The sequence below is a fragment of the Gracilinanus agilis genome, chromosome 3, assembly GCF_016433145.1.
Source record: "Gracilinanus agilis isolate LMUSP501 chromosome 3, AgileGrace, whole genome shotgun sequence".
NCBI lineage: Eukaryota > Metazoa > Chordata > Mammalia > Didelphimorphia > Didelphidae > Gracilinanus > Gracilinanus agilis.
The window spans coordinates 509,623,719-509,643,224 of NC_058132.1; the positions used below are offsets into that span (position 1 = coordinate 509,623,719).

At 36.3% G+C, this 19,506-nt stretch overlaps 1 protein-coding gene across 1 annotated transcript in view; it reads right to left on the reverse strand.

Moving 5' to 3' along the window:
- Positions 1-19,506, reverse strand: part of COL4A2 (collagen type IV alpha 2 chain) — a 273,590-nt gene that overhangs the window by 55,061 nt on the left and 199,023 nt on the right. Inside the window, exons 19-26 of the mRNA XM_044670533.1 lie at positions 18,758-18,859; positions 17,802-17,951; positions 9,094-9,186; positions 7,061-7,215; positions 3,891-3,963; positions 3,687-3,793; positions 1,064-1,265; positions 594-644 (exon numbers count right to left, since the gene is read on the reverse strand). Of these exons, the coding sequence (XP_044526468.1) occupies positions 594-644; positions 1,064-1,265; positions 3,687-3,793; positions 3,891-3,963; positions 7,061-7,215; positions 9,094-9,186; positions 17,802-17,951; positions 18,758-18,859 (933 nt within the window). The remainder of the gene's footprint in view (positions 1-593; positions 645-1,063; positions 1,266-3,686; positions 3,794-3,890; positions 3,964-7,060; positions 7,216-9,093; positions 9,187-17,801; positions 17,952-18,757; positions 18,860-19,506) is intronic.

Consider the following 19,506-nt stretch of genomic DNA (forward strand, 5'->3'; position numbering starts at 1 on the left):
TGTCCCCTCCATGGAACTCAGTTGCCCCATATGTAATATGAGGGGAAAGGACTAGAGGTTCTTCTGTCTCTAAATCCTATGTTTTTAAATGTTTTAATTTTATTTTCAAATGTCTTAATTTAAATGCTTAAAGAAATATGTATTCTTGTGCATTATCCAAATATCTGTAGGTATTTTTTTTTAAATCCTTACCTTCCGTCTTAGTCAATTCTAAGTGCTGGTTCCAATGCAGAAGAGTGGTAAGGGCTAGGCAATGGGATTTAAGTGACTTTCCCAGGGTCATACAACTAGGAAGTGTATGCTTTGAACCCTGGTGCTCCTGACTCTAGCTTTGACACTCTATCCACTGTGCCACCTAAAAGCCCTTCTGTAAGTACTTGTAATATCTAGTATGCCACATACATTAGACATTCAATAAATACCTATAATTTATAGATATAATAAATAATAATTTTTACCAATATTTTAAATTGTAAATTAAAATTTTTTATGTTTAGTTATAAAATTGAATAATAAATAAAATAAAATAGGTCATCTATTCTATAAAACCAAAAATTTAAAATTGTTCTGAGAAAAAAATGTTTTTTTAGTACCTGGTTGAATTATCTCCTGGCCAATGGGCTGTTTCACATCTGCATCACAATCTGAGAATGAGACACAATGAAATAACAAGGTTATTAAGAAAACAACATATGGCTATTTTTTGCCTTTTCCATTAAATTGTGACGGAAGAGAGACAGGCAGAAAGCATGGATATACACTGTAAAAACTACCATGCCTGCTCATTTACTTCAAAGTTTTGCCCTAAAAAATATTGTTTCTATAAAGAAAGCAAGCTTTAGGTGGGCACAAGAGAATCTAGGGTCAGATAATTCTAAGCAAAGCAACCCATTTTGGGTTTATGGAAAAAAGCAGAACAATACTTTGTTCTGACCCACAAGGCAACTTAGGTGAAACTGAAGTAGAGTCAGCCCTTGAGTATTTGGGGAATATTTTGCTGGTTAAATGCTTCCACTATCATATATGACTTCTTTCAAAGAAAAGAGAGAGAACTCAACCGTACCTGTTTGGCCTAGAGTGCCTGGGGGGCCTGGAGGACCTGGGAAGCCAGGACTCCCACTTAATCCAGGGTCACCAGGGAGGCCTCGTGCACCTTTGGGGCCTGGTAGACCTAGGCCTGGAGGACCAATGTCTCCTGGAGTGCCCTTTAAACCGGGGAGTCCTGGAAAACCTGCATCTCCTGGAATACCTTTGATGCCATCACCCTGGGTGAAATAAAATTGTTCTTTTAAAATATATACATTTACAACATCAAAGATATCTCTCCCCACAAAGGAAGAGTCAGATACAACTAACTGATTAAGCAACAACAAAAAAGTATCCTGAATTCAATTAGTTAAATGATCCTCTTAGTTAAATGATTAGTTAAAAAATCTTCTTTTTGCGCAAAGCATTGTGATAAGTTCCATGAGAGAAGGTTTGGATAAAATTCCACTCTTGTCCTTAAAGAGTTTACATTCTACTAGTTAACCAAAATCACTTACTTTTATTAAAGAGAATGTATTAAAGGGAAAGATTTAGAGGGACAGGAAAAAGCAAACATTCTTTTTCAAAGCATCATTGTTTTAATTTTATTTCTTTTATTTTTAAAAATGAATCCATTTGCTTGTTAACTCTGAGAGAAGAGAGAAAACATGAATCATGTCACTTTGGAAAACTTATGCGTAAATTTGTTATTGGAATAAAATAAAGATAAAATTAACAAAAAAAGAATTCTTCTTTTTTATTTGTCACATTAAAATACCTAGTAACTCCCTTCCTCCTTCCCTTTCCCCCATTAGAGAAGTCATCATTTGACAAAAATATATAGGTATATATAAAACCATTTTGCTTGTTTTTGCATTGAATATCCAAAATTGTTGGCATGGCCACCCTCCCTACCTCCATTGTGTGGGTCCTGTGGTTTCTTTCAAAGCTTGGCTCTAATGGCACTTTTATGTGAAGCCTTTCCTGATCCTCCTACTGGTTTGTACCTTCCTTCCCCAAAATAGCTTGTATTAATTGTATAAGTAGTCTGTAGATAACTTCAGAATACACATGCCTCTTCTCCTTAGAATGTAAGCTCCTCGAGGGCAGGGACCATCTCATCTTTGTCTTTTTATCCCCAGGACTTAGCAAAGTTCCTAGAACCTAGTAAGTGCTCAATGTTTGCTGCCCTCTTGATCTCATAACAAGAAGTCAGAGAAGGCAGTGATCATGGCTAGGAAGAGAAGATGGTACTTTCAGTAAAGGTGATGATAAAATTGTTCTGTTTCGCTGAGTTCTAAAAACTCTTTTTGAAGCCACGATTAAAGAAGGAAATGATGGCATCTGTCAGCAATCTGGGTTCTACTGAACAGTCTAAGAAAATCCCAGAATTGTGGACTTAACAAGTATTGTTTTTAATTATCAAAATGAAAGCATACTTCCTGCTAACAACTGGTAAACCACAGAAATGGAAAGTGGCAGATTATCAGTCACCATGATTAGAAGGTTTTGTTTAACTGTTTGAGGGAAATTTACTTTGTGGTGAGCTTTGTTTGGGTGTTTGTTGGGAAAATTGTCTGTTCTATCAAAATAAGATTATCAATAAAAAATAAAAAAAATACACAACCCTGCATACAATTGTAGGATTTAAATAGGAATCAACAAGATAAGGTCAGCAAGATGGCATAATGGACAGAGTGCCAAGCCTGATGTCAGTGACTGACTGTGTGACCTTAGGCAAGTCACTTAACCAAGCTTGCATCAGTAGCTCATCTGTAAATGAGCTGGAGAAGGAATTGGCAAACCGTTCCAGTATCCTTACTAAGAAAACCCCAAATGGGGTCTCAAAGAGTTGGACAAGACAAAAATGACTGAACAGGAAAAACAAAAGAAGGGAGGATGATTTGTGCACTGTTAAATTTAAGTTTACAATTTTAATGGGTATTTATTAAGCTCCTTCTATGGGCAAGATAATGTACTAAGTCCTAGGGATATGTAGGTAAAATGAAAAAATAATTCCTGTCTTTAAGGACCTTCAATTAAAAAAAACCCCTTATCTTCCATTTTAGAATCAACCTTGTATATTGGTTCCAGGGCAGAAGAGTAGCGAGAGCTGGGCAATGGGGATTAAATGACTTTCCAAGAGTCACATAACTAGAAAGAATCTGAAACCACATTTGAACCCAGGACCTCCTTCCTGTTTCTAGGTCTGGTTCTCAATCCACTGAGACACCTAGCTGTCCTCACTGAACTTCAATTTTAACAGATAGAATACATCATTTCTCTCTATCTACTAAGCCACATAGTTGCCCTTCAATACATATTTAAGAAAATTTAATATGCAGGAAGTCTATCTCAATCTAAGCCATGTTGCGTATAGGAAAAAGATACTCTGTTTTTGTTTGTTTGTTTGTTTGTTTTTAATATCCACTGCCTCCTGAAAGGATCTTGTTTTGTGCCCTAAACTATTTGTTCTCTGCTCACTAAACTTACCTGGACATAACTCATGTTCAGTAACTTTAGGGGTACCGCCTACGTCATTTGCTTCTACTTCCGTACTTAAAAGACATGATTTATAAGAAACAAGAGCTCTGAGTTAGAATAGAGATATCTCTAAGTTAGTTCAATAGTTTAGAGGGAAAAAACACATAAAAACTTACAGGAAGACCTGGAAGACCTGGAAAACCATCTAGCCCATCTTGCCCTGGAAAGCCGTCTTCACCTTCCAAACCAGGTATACCAGGAGTGCCTTGGTCACCTCTGCTACCTAGGAAGATTTTTTTAAAAGTGTGAAAGCCATCCTCAAAATGAGCATATTCAGAAGGTAAGTGATTATAAAAAGGCTTAGTCAACAACATACAGACCTTTTGTTGTAATTGTTCTAGAGTCTCCTTTATGCCCTTTAGGACCAGGTAATCCAGGAGTGCCAGTGCTACCCTGTGGAAGCAAGATGATTTTTATGGTTAGATCCAACAGATTATAGAGTCCCAAACTCTAAACACTAAGGTTAAATAAATAAAACAAGGGACAATGAAAATCCTGAATTGTTAACTACTCTTCTTGTAAACTGATGGCAGAGTAGAACCTCTAATATTTCTCTAAAGTAGACAACACCTTAGAAATGAGTCTTATTATAATTTTATTATTATATCATTATTTATTTTAAAGTTCATTAGAGAATTCAAACCTAAAATAATAACAAATAAGTGAGCTGGCGAGCAGAAATGAGGAGATTCATGATGGGTGATCATTCTCTGCCCAAGTTTGGTGATGTTACTTGGTGGCAAATTATGGCAGTTCCTTTATGCAGATTTACTGAGATATACTTGTTAAAAAGAGATTAAAAATTTTTTTGATCAATTGACAGTTCTTTGCAGACTGGGGAAGACAATCATAAACCATGAGGAAATCCTAAATAGTTGGCTGTACAAAATAGAAAAGATTTTAATTAGAGGATTCCTTACCTTTACCAGAATATCATACTTCTTAGCACCTACAGTATTCTTAATTCCTCAGCCACTTTTACATATTTTGATAGTCTGGATTTATGCATTTAATTCATTTTTTAAAGGATTTAAAACAAGTTATCAATTATTCATAAAAATAAATTTCTACAAAGTTTTCCTTAGTTAGATGATTGAACTTATCTCCCTCCTTTCCCTTTCCCATCCTGGTGCTGGCAGGTGATTCGATCTGGGTTATGCATGTATTATCATGCAAAACATAATTCCATATTGTTAATTTTTGTAAGTGAGTGATTTTATAAAACCAAAGCCCCCAAACATAAGCCCATATAAATAGTTGAAAAATTGTATGCTATCATCGATAGTCTGGATTTAGAATAAAATTGCTTTTTGCTGAAATAAAGCACACCACTCAGTATTTTCTGCTTGACCATCTTGTTTATTTTCTTAGAAACTCGGGGGCACAGAATCTATAAAGTGGTGAGTTTAATTTTCTTTCAGAATACTCCTGTGCCACAAAGCAATTACTAGTATAGAGTGACCTTGTGCCCTAGGAGAATTCTATCTTTCGCTGAAGTTTTCCTACAACATGAAGTGAAGCCATCTGTTCCTGGCTCAGATATTCTTGAAATTTAGTTTGATTTTTCAGAATATGTAAAACACAATTTCGTTTTGTAAGTCTCTTGCCATTCTCTTTTAAGTTGGAAAGAAAAGGGGCAGTTTCTGTGCCCAAAATTTGAAATGAACATTTGAGCCCCTGGTTAATTAAAAACGTGCTCGTGCAGAAAGATGTATTTCAAATGGTCTTTTAAAATAGCTTGTAAAAAAGACTACCAAGCTGATAGGTATAGAAGAGCTAAAGAAAAGAAATTTCATGCATTATTAGACATGAAATTTCCTTTGCGGCTTTGTATGTGAGGCTTGAAAGGATGCTTTCTTTATGAAATACTCATCAATTTTAGCCAGATTCAAAGGTAAAAGTTATCTAAAGAATGTGCCTCATACTGGGCACTGTAACAAAGGTGGTTTAGTTGGTCAGTCAGTCAGTCAATGTGTACCATGCACATTAATACTGGTTAACAAAGAAAGTAAAGAACAATCCCTGCCATCGAGGAGCTTCCATTTTGATAGAGGAAGACAATACAAAAAGGTGAGAAGGCAAGGAAAGGGAGAGGTAGAGCATCTAGAGCAGGGGCATGGTGGAGAAATCCAGGGGAATAGAAAAAAAAGCCTTGTCTTTAATCAACATCAAGAGGAATTCTAGATGACCTTCCATCTACTCTACATGATATTTTGCTTGTACATTTTATTTTTTAACCTAGTTTATTTTTATATATAAAAACAATTTTTAAATATTCATTTACAAAAATTTTGAGTTCCAAATTCTCTTCCTCCTTTCCACTCTCTCTTCCTCCCTATCGCTCCTCCCCACTCCCTAAGATGATATTGTTTATACATTTAAAAATATGTTGTCTCTCTCATTAAAATGTGAACTCCTTGAGAAAAGGCATTGTTTTGCTTTTCCTTATATCTGGAACACTAAACATAGTACCAGGTGCTGAAGAAGGGCTTAAGCACAATGGAAGTGCTTCATGAATGTAAGTTGACTGAATGACTGAACATTTCATTATGAAAAGGAAAGTTGGTGGGAAAAAAGGGGATTTTACATGATGGAATGCTATTGTGCTGTGAAAAATGATGAAAGGTACGGTTTTAGAAACACCTAAGAAGAATTATATGAACTGATGCAAAGTGAAGTGAGTAGAACCAGGAGATTATTACACATAGTTATAGTAATATTGTAAGGATGATCCTGAGAAAGGCTTAGTGATTCTGATCAAGACAATAATACAAGACAATTCCAAGGACTTATGATGAAAAATGCTATCTACCTCCTGAGAGAGAACCTATGAACTCTGAATGCGGATTGTAGCACACTTAAAAAAAACAGCTTTCTTTCTTTATTATTATTGTTTCATTTTGTGCTTTCTTTTGCAACATTGCTAAGAAGGAAATATGTTTTGCATGACTTCAAATGTATAAAGACACTGAGAGCATAAATGACATCAAATTCAAGAAGGGGGAAAGGGTGAAAAGGAGAGAGATCATTTGGAACTTGAAATTAAAAAAAAGATTGTTAAAATTTTTTCCATGTAAATGGGAAATATTTAATAAAATAAATAAAAAATTTCAAAAGGGAAATTTTTTAATATTGAAAACTGTAATATATAATTTGATTTTCCACATTATAATTTTGGCTTGGTTTTTGTTTGCTTAGTTTAAATCTAACATGGCATTTCCATATTTGATTACGTTCCTTTCTGCTCTCTTGAATCACGAAAGACTTTAAAAGTTCCTCTGGAAGTATGTTTTATTGTCCAGAAAGGCACATGAGTGTTACTGGCACAAAGTTATGTTATTTTAATGATTTAAAAGTTCATTGTACAATAAGGATGTAGTAAACATTTAACTTCAGGATGAAAGGCTTAAGTTTATAAATATCTGGTTCCATGACTGATAGCTCTCTTGCCAATGTGGGTAAAAAAACCAGATCCATTCCTTGCTCTCACCTTAAAGCCTGAGAAACCAGGAATACCATGCGGACCTGGATCACCAATTTCTCCTTTTCTCCCAGGTTCTCCATTTGTACCAGGAAGACCAATGGGTCCTGGTGGACCAGGATGGCCTACAGAAGGAACTCCACATTTGCAGTCTCCAGGGTCACCTGTCATGGCAAGGAGAAGAAGCAGAGAAAAGGTAAACTCTTTTTCTGGGAAAAAAGGCAATTTAACCTGAAAATTATTTATCAAATTTTGTGTTCAGTATTACAAGGGATACAAAAGAAGCAGTAAAGAATGCCCTTGAGGAGTTTATAATTTCACTGGAGAGAGAATCAATTAGGTATTGATTAATCACCTATACATGCCAGGCACTAAATCAAGTAAGTGCTAAGGAATCAAGTACAAAGAAAAAAACAGAGTGCACATATATTAAGTAATTAAAAAAATTCAACTGTATTTTATTTTCATAAAGATCTTGATAAAAACTCATACAGTTCTGTGAAACTAGTTTGGGCATACACTAATGGATGATCAGTTGTGGTGTAGACCACCAAAAGGAAGGAGAGATCATTATTGATTAAAGTTGTATAGATGGGATTCTTGGAGATAAAATGACTTGATCTGAGCATAAATGGGTACCGAAAAACACATAAGAACTTACAGTAGGGTGAGGGGGGAGTTGGGGCAGAGCAGGAAATGATGTGATGTAAAAACTCACTACACTTGGTATCAGTTCTAGTCTTCTCTCTACTGTGAAATAACTGAGTGACTTGCAAATCTTTGAGTCTACCTATAGGTTGTTATGTGGGCAGGTATTCATTTTCTGGGACACCTGGGTGGCACAGAGTGCCAGGTCTGAAATCAGGAACAGTCATCTTCCTGAGTTAAAATTTAGCCTCAGACGCTTCCTAGCTGTGTCATCCTGTACAATTCACTTAATAATCCTATTTGCCTTAACATTTATGTATAAAATGAACTGGAAAAGGAAATGGCAAATTACTTCAGTATCTTGCTAAGAAAACCCCAGAGAGAGTCATGAAGAGTCAAACACAACTGAAAAATGACAGACAACAACAACAACAACAAAAAAAAACAATTCTCTTTATATACAGATGAGGATAGATATCGAGAAGTAGCTAGCTACTTCCCTGAAGTCCAAATCCAGATTCAATTCTAAATCTGAGCTCTTGCAACAACTCCATGCTTTTTGACTCTATACCAAAATAAGGTTGATTTTTTACAAGGATGGTAATTTCTGTAGTAAATAGCCTAGTACTATGACATCCACACTGAGTGTTTTCAATGAAAAGTAATTTTAGACTGACTAGGTCAACTGAACTTCTGTTGACTTTATAGAAACCAAGGCTCACTCATCCTTTGTATTATCAACATAATTTCTAAGGGAGAAAATGGAATAGTTTTAAAAAAATAAACCTTCAGGCTAAAATACTTTTTGTTTCTTTTAGACTTTGCTTATTGGTTGGTCTAGATCTGTAATTGCAAAGAAGTAGGGAATTCCCAATATGGAAACTCCCTCCACTGAAGGGCAGAGTGGAAATTATCTTAACTTATAATTTGGAGAGTTGTCTGAGGTATGGAGAGGTTAAGTGACTTGTTCAGAGTCACATAGTTAGAATAGGACTGGAACCTAGGCTTTCCTGACTGCAAGGACTACCCCCTGTCCAGTAGGATATACTACCATCATGTTTACAGGATTGCCAGGATCGAAATGATATTTTAAAAATTATTTTATTTAAATATTGGTTATTTTATTTAAATTTAGAAAAATATACCTATTATTAGAATATAGACCTAATATTTCACTAGCATAGAAAACTAATAATTCCTCTACCAATATAGACCTGTTCTATATTTTTCTGCAATTTGCAATTTTCCACAATTGCTTGAAGACACTGAGAGCATAAATGACTTGCCCCAATGGCATATCCAGTATATGTCAGAGGCAAATCTGAACTGAGCTTCTTATGACTGTCAGGCCAACTCTTTGGTCATACCACCATTATATATCAAAGAGATCTTACCTTTCCATCCTTTTTGTCCTCTTGTCCCTGGGATCCCCAAAGGGCCTGGGAAACCCACAATTCCTTCTGCTCCCTTAAGTCCAAAAAGAAATCCTAATGAAAAAACACACAAAAGAACAATAATGTTAATACATTGGATAATGACATAATAATGTCAGACTATTGCAGTAGCCTGCCGGATGGTCTCTGCCATAAGTCTCTCTACTCTAGTCTCTCAGCTGCCAAAGTGATCCTCCATACTCAATAAACTCCAGTGGTTTCCTATCAGCTCAAGAATCAAATATAAAATTTTGCTTGGCATTCAAAGCCCTTTAAAACCTGCCCCACCAACCACCATTCTAGTTTCCCTACATCTTACACTTCCCAAAATACTCTGTGATCTAAGTTCACTAGCCTCCTTGTTGGTACTCCAACAAGATATTCTGTATCCCAACCTCAGGCATTTTCACTCCATGTCTGGAATGTTCTCCCACCTCATTTCTGCCTCTTGCCTTTCCTGGTTTCTTTCCATTACCAGTTAAAATCCCACCTTCAATCTCCTTTAATTCTAATGTCTCTCCCTTCTTGATTATTTGAACCACTGATAAATTTCCAATTTATCCTATATATAGGTTGCTTGTATATAGTTGTTTACATCTTCTTGTCTCTTCCCATTAAACTCTGGGTTCCTTTAGAATAGGGGCTGTCTTTTGACTTCTCAGTGCTTAAATTGGGACACTAATGCATTGCTGGTGGAGTTGTGACCTGATCCAACCATTTTGGAGGGCAATTTGGAATTATGCCCAAAGGGCTATAAAACAACACATCCCCTTTGATCCAGTAATACCTCTACTTAGTCTGTATCCCAGAGAGATTTTAAAAAATGGGAAAGGGCTTGTTTGTACAAAAATATTTATAGCTTCTCTTTTTGTGATGGCAAAGAACTAAAGGTGTCACTTCATTTGGAAATGGTTGAACAAATTGTGGTATATGATGGTGATGGAATACTACTGAATTCTCAGTACTTAACATGGAGTATAGAAAGTGCTTAATAAATGTTTATTAACTGACTAAGATCCTGATGCATTTCTAATGGTTCTCCATTGAGAAGCCCAGATTATAATAAAAGACATGAATAACACATGGACTCTAATGCTATTATAGAATACCTTTTATAGAGAAACATATATGGTATCTGCCCCAGATAGCTTTCAGAGCTAAAAAGAAAGTTGTGTAACTACGTGTCTAATTCTTTTTCTGAATCCTCATGTTTAAATTCTTCTTTAAAAAAGGAATCAACAAATCTGGCCTCAAAATACTTCCTAGCTGTGCAACCTTGGGCAAATCACTTAATCCCAATCACCTAGTCCTTACCATTGTTTTGCTTTGGAACTAATCCTTAGAATCATTCTAAGACAGAAGGCAAAGGTTTAAATTAAAAAATATATATATCAAAAGAAAAGTTTTTGTGTCCCTGCTGCCATCTACCTGTCCAAGTGAGAGCTACTTGAAAAGAAAAAAAATGGCATATAAGGTCATAGACAAAAGTAGACTACTAAATTCCCTTTTAACAGGACAGGAAGATTTATCCTCCTCCAACTCCTAACAGAATAGCAGCAACAGCAACATTAGCCCACAAGAGAGAGAAGGCAAATTTCTTGCTATTGATCTGAATCTAGCTTTAGACTGCATCAGGCTCTGTAGATTCCTTAGATTTTAGGTACTCAGTCTTACATGATGGCAGATAGCTGCTACTTTTTCTCTATTCCCTTTAAAAAAGATCGAGTTATCCCCAATGTCTGATGCTACTCCTAACAGTTCTAGACAGTTAAATTTAGAAGACAGTAGAACCAAGTAGGGTTAGCACATGGATTTTAAAATACCACTAAAACTGTGGGTTTTTACTTTCAAGTTGACTACAATCTCCTGGTAGAAATAATATTGCTAGTTTCATGGAAGTTCTGAAAAAAACCAACGTTGTATTTAACTCATCCAATTTCTTCATGTTTACACTTTTTATTCTTTTCTCAGACTTACAACATCATAGAATCTCAGGATTGGAAGGAATCTCAGAATTCACCTAGTTCAGGGGTTGGCAACATATGGCTCTTTTGAGGGCCAGATATGGTTCTTTCTGCAGGAGCCATAAAGTCAATTTTTTTTCAGGCGCTGTTACAGGAGCGCACACTGTGGGCACTGTACGGCACTCACAAAATTACATTTTAAAAAATGTGGCGTTTATGGCTTTCACGGCCAAAAAGGTTGCCGACCCCTGACCTAGTCCAATCTACACTGGATAGGAATGCCATTTACAATATCCCCGAGAAGGGGTCTGCTTCAAATCATGAAGTGATGAAGAACTCACAAAGAAGAGGACATTGTTCACATTGCTCAGTTCTAGTTTTTAGAGAAGGTTTTCCTTTCAATTGAACCTAAATCTCTCCAAAATTTGTCGCACCAAGTTCTTCCCTCTGGAGTCAAACAGGGCAAATTCGAATCCTTCTTTCAAATGACAAACCCCAGAAGATAGTTATAATGTACTTCCTAAGATGTTCTTTTCCTTTACTGTAGAAGCCACTAGGTCCTGGGTGATCCTAACTGTAGCTCCATGGTATTTGAATGGTTTCTTTCTGGCTGCTTGAAGTATTTTTTCCTTGGTGGCTCTTGAATTTAGCTATCAAATTCCTAGGAGTTGTCAATTGAGGATTTTAAGATGTTCTTTTAAAAGCTAAACCTCCCCCTTTCCTTCACCTGATGGTCTTGTGACATGAATTCGAGCCCCTCCGTCATACTAACTCTCCTAATTTGGTATGCATCAACAGTGTCCATCTGAAATGAAGTATCCTGAACTGGACACAGTATTTATATGTGTTCTGACTAGGGTCAAAATCAATAGCAATGTATCTTTTTTCATTTTGTTTCCATTAAAGTAACCTAAGGTTGTATCAGCTTTTTCAGCTTCCATTTCATACTGATGATTCCTCACGAACTTACACTCCAATTGCCATTTGTTAATTTATTCATACAAATTGCTCTCTAGCCATGCCTCTCCTATATTATAGCTGTGAAGTTGATTATTAGTAATAGGACTATATTTCAACTGATCATGACAGCCAATTGTGACAGTATAAGCATATTCCCTTCTAACCTTCCAAAAGGGATTAGTCTTCCCTAAAAGGCAACACAGCTATTCTAGTCCCTGACTGGCTCTTGATGACTCTCTTGATGCAGTTTCCTGGTCATCTATGGCTATAAAAAGTCCTACCCAAGTGGAGTGGGCATCCTCCAACTTGGTGAATATCTGAAGACCATGGTAGTCACCACATCCTGCCCTGCTAACTAAATGAATATCTATATGGAAGGGAAGAGAGAGAATGTGATACTTCTACAGATGCTATGCACCACTATATTCTTGTTGTATATCCTTATGTTAAAGCTAAATAAATCTCCTCTGGTATCTGTTTTATGATTTAAGTAATGCCTCTTTTAGTTCCCAAATCAAACCTGAACTGATTGGGTTCAGGTGTCAGGGCCTGCCCTATATATCTGTCAAAATCTTTTTTTTTTATCCTGGGACTCCATTCTAGGAGCATAGGGCCACAACCAGTAGGCAATGGGTCACACAGTCGCTCAGGGTCACCCAGCTGGGAAGTGTCTGAGCCCGGATTTGAACCTAGGACCTTTCGTCTCTAGGTCTGGCTCTCAATCCACTGAGCTAGCCCAGCTGCCCCTACTTTAGGTTGCAGTTTCTTTAGCAGATGTAGTTTTTACAGGGTGGGGTTGCTAGCCCCACGCCCAACCCTCCTCCTTTTTCATCCAGGCTAGGGACAGTCCTTGGCCCAGGAGTGGTAAGGGTGGGCAATAGGGGTCAAGTGACTTGCCCAAGGTCACACAGCTGGAAGTGTCCGAGGCCGGACTTGAACCTAGGACCTCCAGTCTCTAGGCCTGGCTCTCAATCCACTGAGCCACCCAGCTGCCCCGCTGCTGCCCCAAAAAAATCTTTTTTGGGATGCTGATATTGTTATCTGGGCAGCTAGGTGGCACAATATAATCAAACCTGGAGTCAGGAAGACTCATCTTTCTGAGTTCAAATCTGGCTTCATATACTTATTAGCTGTGTGCTTTTAGGCAAGTCACATAAAACTGTTTCCCCCAGTTTCCTCATCTGTGAAATGAACTGGAGAAGGAGATGGCAAACTATTCCAGTATCTTTCAGGAAAACCCCAATGGGGTCATGAGGAGTCAGACATAACTGAAATGACTGAATAAGATACTGTTATCTAAAAAGTTTGCAATTGATTCTAGCTTTGTACTGTTTACATATTTGATAACTTGATCTAAATCATTGATAATAATTTTATACAGACTAAGGCCAAAAAAAGAGACCTATGAAACTCCATGAGATGCTTATATCTAGTTTAAGGTTTATTCTTTAATCAAGTTTTTTTGGCCGTGCAAGCAATTATGAAAAAAAGTTTCAGACTAAGATACCCAAATAGAAGAAAACCAATTAACACTGCATCTGAATAATAAATAACTTATGACTAATATACACCAAAAATATGATTCTCAATCTGCCTGATGAAGACACTTTGTTAAGTGCCTTGCCAAAATTGAAGTATACTATATGGACTGTATTTCTCTGTTCTACCTTTCTGGGAAGTATATAAAAAAATAAAATGGGGTTAACTTAGCATGATTTAAAAAAAATTAAACCTCACTGTACCTTGGTGAGCATTTCTCTTTCTAGGCACTCTTAAACCATACTTTCAGTAATACCTTTTAATACTTTGGAGGAGTTTAAATACAGGACCTTCTTTTCTTTTTAAAAAAATGAGGACATTCTTGTGGCACCACTCCCATTCTCAAAGATTATTCAAATGTCCTAATGTGTCCACACTGGAACTTAACCATTGTCCCTGCCTTCAACCTAGCATTCCTCCAAATTTTTCTCTTTCTTCTGAGAATAGCCTTGTTTCCCAACATCAGGATCTCTGCTGCCACCTTTCCCCTCTTTTTCATAACTCCCATTCACCTAGTTGGCATGCCTTGTGGATTCTGTCTCCATAAGAGCTCTCTTATCTGTCTCCATCCTTCCACTCACAAGGCCATCATCCTAGTTTAAGAACATATGCCTTCTCTTCTGGGCTATTGTAATAGTTCTTGGTTTCAGTCCCTCACATACCAATCTACCCTCTAAACAGCAGCCAGAGTAACTTTCTTAAGGCATAGCTCAGACCACATGCCTACTTTGTTCAAAAGCCTTCAGTAGCTCTCAGTTGCCTCCAAGATAAAATAAACTCCTCAGCCTGTCATTTAAAGTCCTCTGAGACCTGGCTCCAACCTGATTTTCCAGTCTTATCTCACATTATCCCCTACCTTATACTCTACTTTCTCCAGCCAAAATAGATTACAGGTTATTCCTCAAACTTGACATTCTATCTCCCATGCATTTGCAAAAAACTATCCTTCATGCCTAAGTGCACTTAAACTACTTAATCTCCCTATCAGTATCTTCATCTTCTTTCGGAGTTCAGACAAGAGTTTATTTCTTCTGTTGAAGGATTCTCTGACATGTCACCCCAAACTCCTGCTCATCAAGTTGAAAATGCTCTCTCCCTCTTCAAATTATCTTTGATTTACTTATCTTTTTATATGTTGTGCCCCACCAATAGAATGCATTCTCCTCAAAAACGGGGAATATTTCATTTTTTTCTTTGCATCTCTTGTGTCTTGCACATGGATAATTGTTAATAAATGTATGAATAGCATTTAAAAAATTAAATCAAATGAAAAAATAACCAATAATAGTCTCCTTCCTAAGTTTTTTTTTCAGTACCCTGGCATATAGTTCACCAAAACCCTGTGACTTGAATGCCTTTATCTTAGATTTTAATTTTCTGTGAATAATTTTTGATGTATACTTTCCAACTTAAAGAATCAGCTTCTTTAACAGATGAGAAAAAAGATAAGAGATGAAGAGTTTTGCCTTCTCTCCCAACTACTATTTTCATAATTTCATCTACCTTTGAACAGTGATCCTATACTTTCTTTGAGCTTCTTTTCACCAACATTGATAAAAATCAATATTTAAAAAAATTGTTCTTGACAGTCATCATAAGCCTCACTAATGCTTTAGCATTCCCAGCATTATTCCTAGAGGACCATATGCCTCTTTTCATTTATCTTTAGTTATCTTGCCTTGCTTCCTCTTTTCTGTACTTCCATCTTGTTAAGCTTGGATTTGTTTGATAACTTTCTCTCTTCAGCTTTGGAATCAATGTCTTTATTAGAACTTGGCTCTTGGGTGTCTCTTATGCAATTTGAGTTTACTCCTGAAGAGTTCTTACTATCCTTTCTTTGGACTTTTTGGAATATTCTCTACCTGGCCAGAAAGTCTGGGGTAGGCATCAGTGAATATCTACCATTCCTTATTGATTATGAACTCTAAGATGGCACACGATTACATAACATTCCAGTTATATCTACTTTGGCATCTGGTTTCTGCTCATTGATCAATTGGGAATATATTTCCTCTTGCCACAATTCCCCCCACTCCCATTCTGAAGGATAAAATTACATGGCTGCTTTGCCTTTAGGGGAGAGACAGTGAGAGCAAGCAGTGTTGAACAAATGTCTAGATATTTGGAGTTCTTTATCGCTATTATATCTTTCTTCAGTGCCAGTCTTGTGATTTGCTTCTTGAATTCACCCAATTCCTCATTTTGGCTGGGTATTCTACAATATATTCCCACCACAGTATCTGTTTTTTCTTTCTTTGGTCCTCACCTAAATGTTTTGTATGACACTTCTCTATTCTGGTCTATGGATTTCCACCCAGGAAAATTATATCTTCAAATATGGTACTGATCCACTGTCCCTTTTACCTAATTCTTTTTATCGCCATATTCCGTCCATGGTTTATATCCCATCAAGTTTCAGTTACACTTTTGAGTTTGTATTAAAAGGTAAATGCTCCCAGAGGAAAATATTTAAGGAGGAAAAAATCTCGTATGTGCACCTTTCTACCTGAATGATAATAGGCGAGTAAGTATATTTAAGATTTGAGGAAATAAGGAGGAGAGGAAATGCCAATGATGCCAAAACAAATGTCTCTCCCTATAATTTTGTGATTGCGAGATTTTTTAGTTTGGGAGCAGAGTGTGAAATATAAGGCACTAGTCCTTCAGATGTTCCTGAGCAAGCGACTTTATAAAAATGACATTGCTACTATATGGATCAGTTTAAGCTAAGAGTTCTTAGTCTGGAACTCATCAAAGCAATTTTATATAGATTTTAGTGGGGGTCTATGAACTTGGATAGCAAAAAATTATATCTTTATTTTCACTAGCTTTTAGTTTCCTTTGTCATCTTATACATTTTATTTTCTTCGTTTCAAAAGATTATTTGGAAGAGTCCAGAGGCTTCTCCAGACTTCCAAAGAGTTCCTTGTTTTAAGTTATCTTGCAAATCTACTTAAGTATATACAGGACACTTACAATTGGTTTTTCTCTTATCAGCTTCATTAATCTTTCTAAGCCAAGTATTGCAAAATAATGTTGGATCTCTTGGCTTTTCTCAAAGATGTTTGTAAAAGTGACCAAGAGCAGCAACCGAAGCAGCATTTTAGCTTAATCTTTAGCAGAATGGAATTGATCTGTGGTTTACTCCTTATCATCGACTTAGAAAAAAGTGACTCAGACCTAGAAGTAAATAAAATTTTCTACACTAAAAGAAAACTGGCTTCCCTGATCATGATTGTGGTAGAGTTGCAAAATGGCAAAAACTAAGGCTTTATTCATCAAGACCCAAGCCCAATAATTTTATTCCAGAAGATACTGGAGTCTGAGAGAACCAAATCTATGATAAGCAGAGCCATTCTGTTTAAAGGGTTATTTAAGTTCTTGTAAGAGCCAGAAATATTAAAGAGCCCATTAGGGTTGACTGTTCTTTGTACAACATGATTGCTTAAAAATATTTTTGAGAAATAAATGTCTCACTGGGGGAAAATGTCTGTTGGGATGAAAACTTATGTTGAATGCTCTTTTTACTTTATTTGATGAAAGTCATCTGATAGCATTCCATCTGCTTTACAAATTCCCTCATCAGCATCCAATAGGGAACACAAGTAATTTAATTTCTGTTTGCAAACCAGTTATGTTAGCAAATCCTAAATGAAGGCAAGATGGAATGCTTTATGCCCTTATCACACTTAAATTGAGGTTCTGAAATAAAGACAGAGTTAACTTTCAATTATGAGCTTTTAAAAGACATAATTTTATGTTCCACCTTCTTTTTTCTTATTTCAATTTACTGTGTTCCAATGCCAACAAATAATGGACTTAACTGGCACCATTTACTTAGTAAACTTAGCTTTTACAGAAACTTATTTTTCCCTAGCTATAGACTTTACAGCCATAAATATGGCTTCTGGGATAGTTCTGAAACATGAAAGATATTTTCTGAAACACTCAGCAAAGAGATGAAGCAAATGAAATCTCAGTCTGGGTAGTAACCCATAAGTTATGTAGAAATGATAAAGGTTTTAGATGTTGGGGATATGGATAGAAAGAGGGAAAGAACAGATATAGAAAAATTTGCAATGATGCTTTAATGAGTATATATTTTAAAATACCAACTGGAGTGGGGAAACTATTTAGTAAAAATCATGATAATGAAATTATTTTTTCCTACAATCATATATTTACTTTTCATTAGTTTCCACTCACCATCTGGTCCTGGTAGGCCAGGAGGTCCTGGTGGTCCTTGAGGTCCTGGTATTCCATCTCTACCTGGAGGTCCTGGGTACAGAGCGGGGAAACCTGGCTCGCCTCTAAAACCTTTGGCTCCCATTTCACCTGGAAGGCCTCTTCGTTCATCTGAATTCCATTAAACAAAACAGATAAAATCAGATCTTTAGAGCTGTTTTCTCAACATTAATATTTGTATTTAAAATTATGCTCTAAGGAAGGTCACAATATGGCACACAACTGGAATCATCTATTGAGGGAGACTGAGGCTGGGAGATTTGAGTTTGGAGTATGTAGATTTTAGTGGGGTCTTTGAACTTGGACCACAAAAAAAATCTTTATTTTCTCTAGTCTTTAATCTGTGCTTAAGTTTGGCACTAATACAATAAGCTTTTAGGAACAGAGAACCACTGAGTTTCCTGGGGAGGGACAAACTAACCTGAGGTCAGAAAAGTTTTTGAATTGAAGGATTAAAGCTTGCAATTGGGCTTGTGCATGGCTACTACACTTTCAGTCTAGGGGGAGACATAGAGACCCAGTCTCAAAAAAAATTATATTCCAAAGAAGGAATATGAGATATTGGTTCTACAGGTCTAAATTCAGTGCTAGAATTTTATTATTCATTCACCCACTAATTTATGACATTCATATAGAGCCAGAATCTACACCTAAGTTTTCTGACTCCAAAACTGGTATTATTTTCATTACATATTTCTATCACAAAGAATTAGTTTTAGATTTATGAATCTATGGGTCTGTATGCCTTGATAGTTTTTCAGTAGCTTATAAAACAAATCCAAAACAAACAAAAAATAAAACAAGTGTCCTGAGAATTCCGACTTCTTATTTGAAAATGTTTTAAAATAGTTATATACAATCCTTCAGAACTGGATTTTTAGGATGCTAATAATGCTAATAACATGAATGTCCGTTACCTCCATCTAATCCTGATGTGCCTGGCTGGCCAGGCTCTCCTGGTTCTCCTGGACTTCCGTCAGGGCCGCGAGCCCCTGGGGTTCCCGGCTCCCCTTTTACACCTAAAACATCCCAGAGAACAGGAACAAGTTATTCTAGTTACTAAGTACGTGCCGTAATTGTAGAAATCACATCAGAGAAATTGTTTCCGTTACTGCTAATTATTGAAAAATATACCTGTTTTTAATGTTTTTTTTTAATGACTTTAAGTTGCCAGAACCGTTTTAGGAGCAAGAGATGCTGTTGCATAACACAAGTCCCAAGTAGGGGTAAAGTGCTATGGAGTCATTTAGATAATGGATAGTAGATTTTGTGTGCATGCCAATATGCACACATGTATAACAGGCACATAACATGAATGTACACAATACATGTGTACACACAATAAGCATGTACACTACATGCATGCACACAACATATAGGCATACAGTGTACACACATACCTATAACAACGCACACCATGTAATATGTATATATACAATGCACAAATATTATATACACAAGTGAAATATTTTTAGAAATATAAAATTATATTATTTTATAAATGTACTTATATAACATGCATGCATCTATTATATGCACACAACATGCATGCACACACAACACAACACACATGCACATAATACATGTGTACAACAATACACTCTGTATACACATGTGTATACATATGCAGAATACATAATTATACACATACATGCATAACACAAAA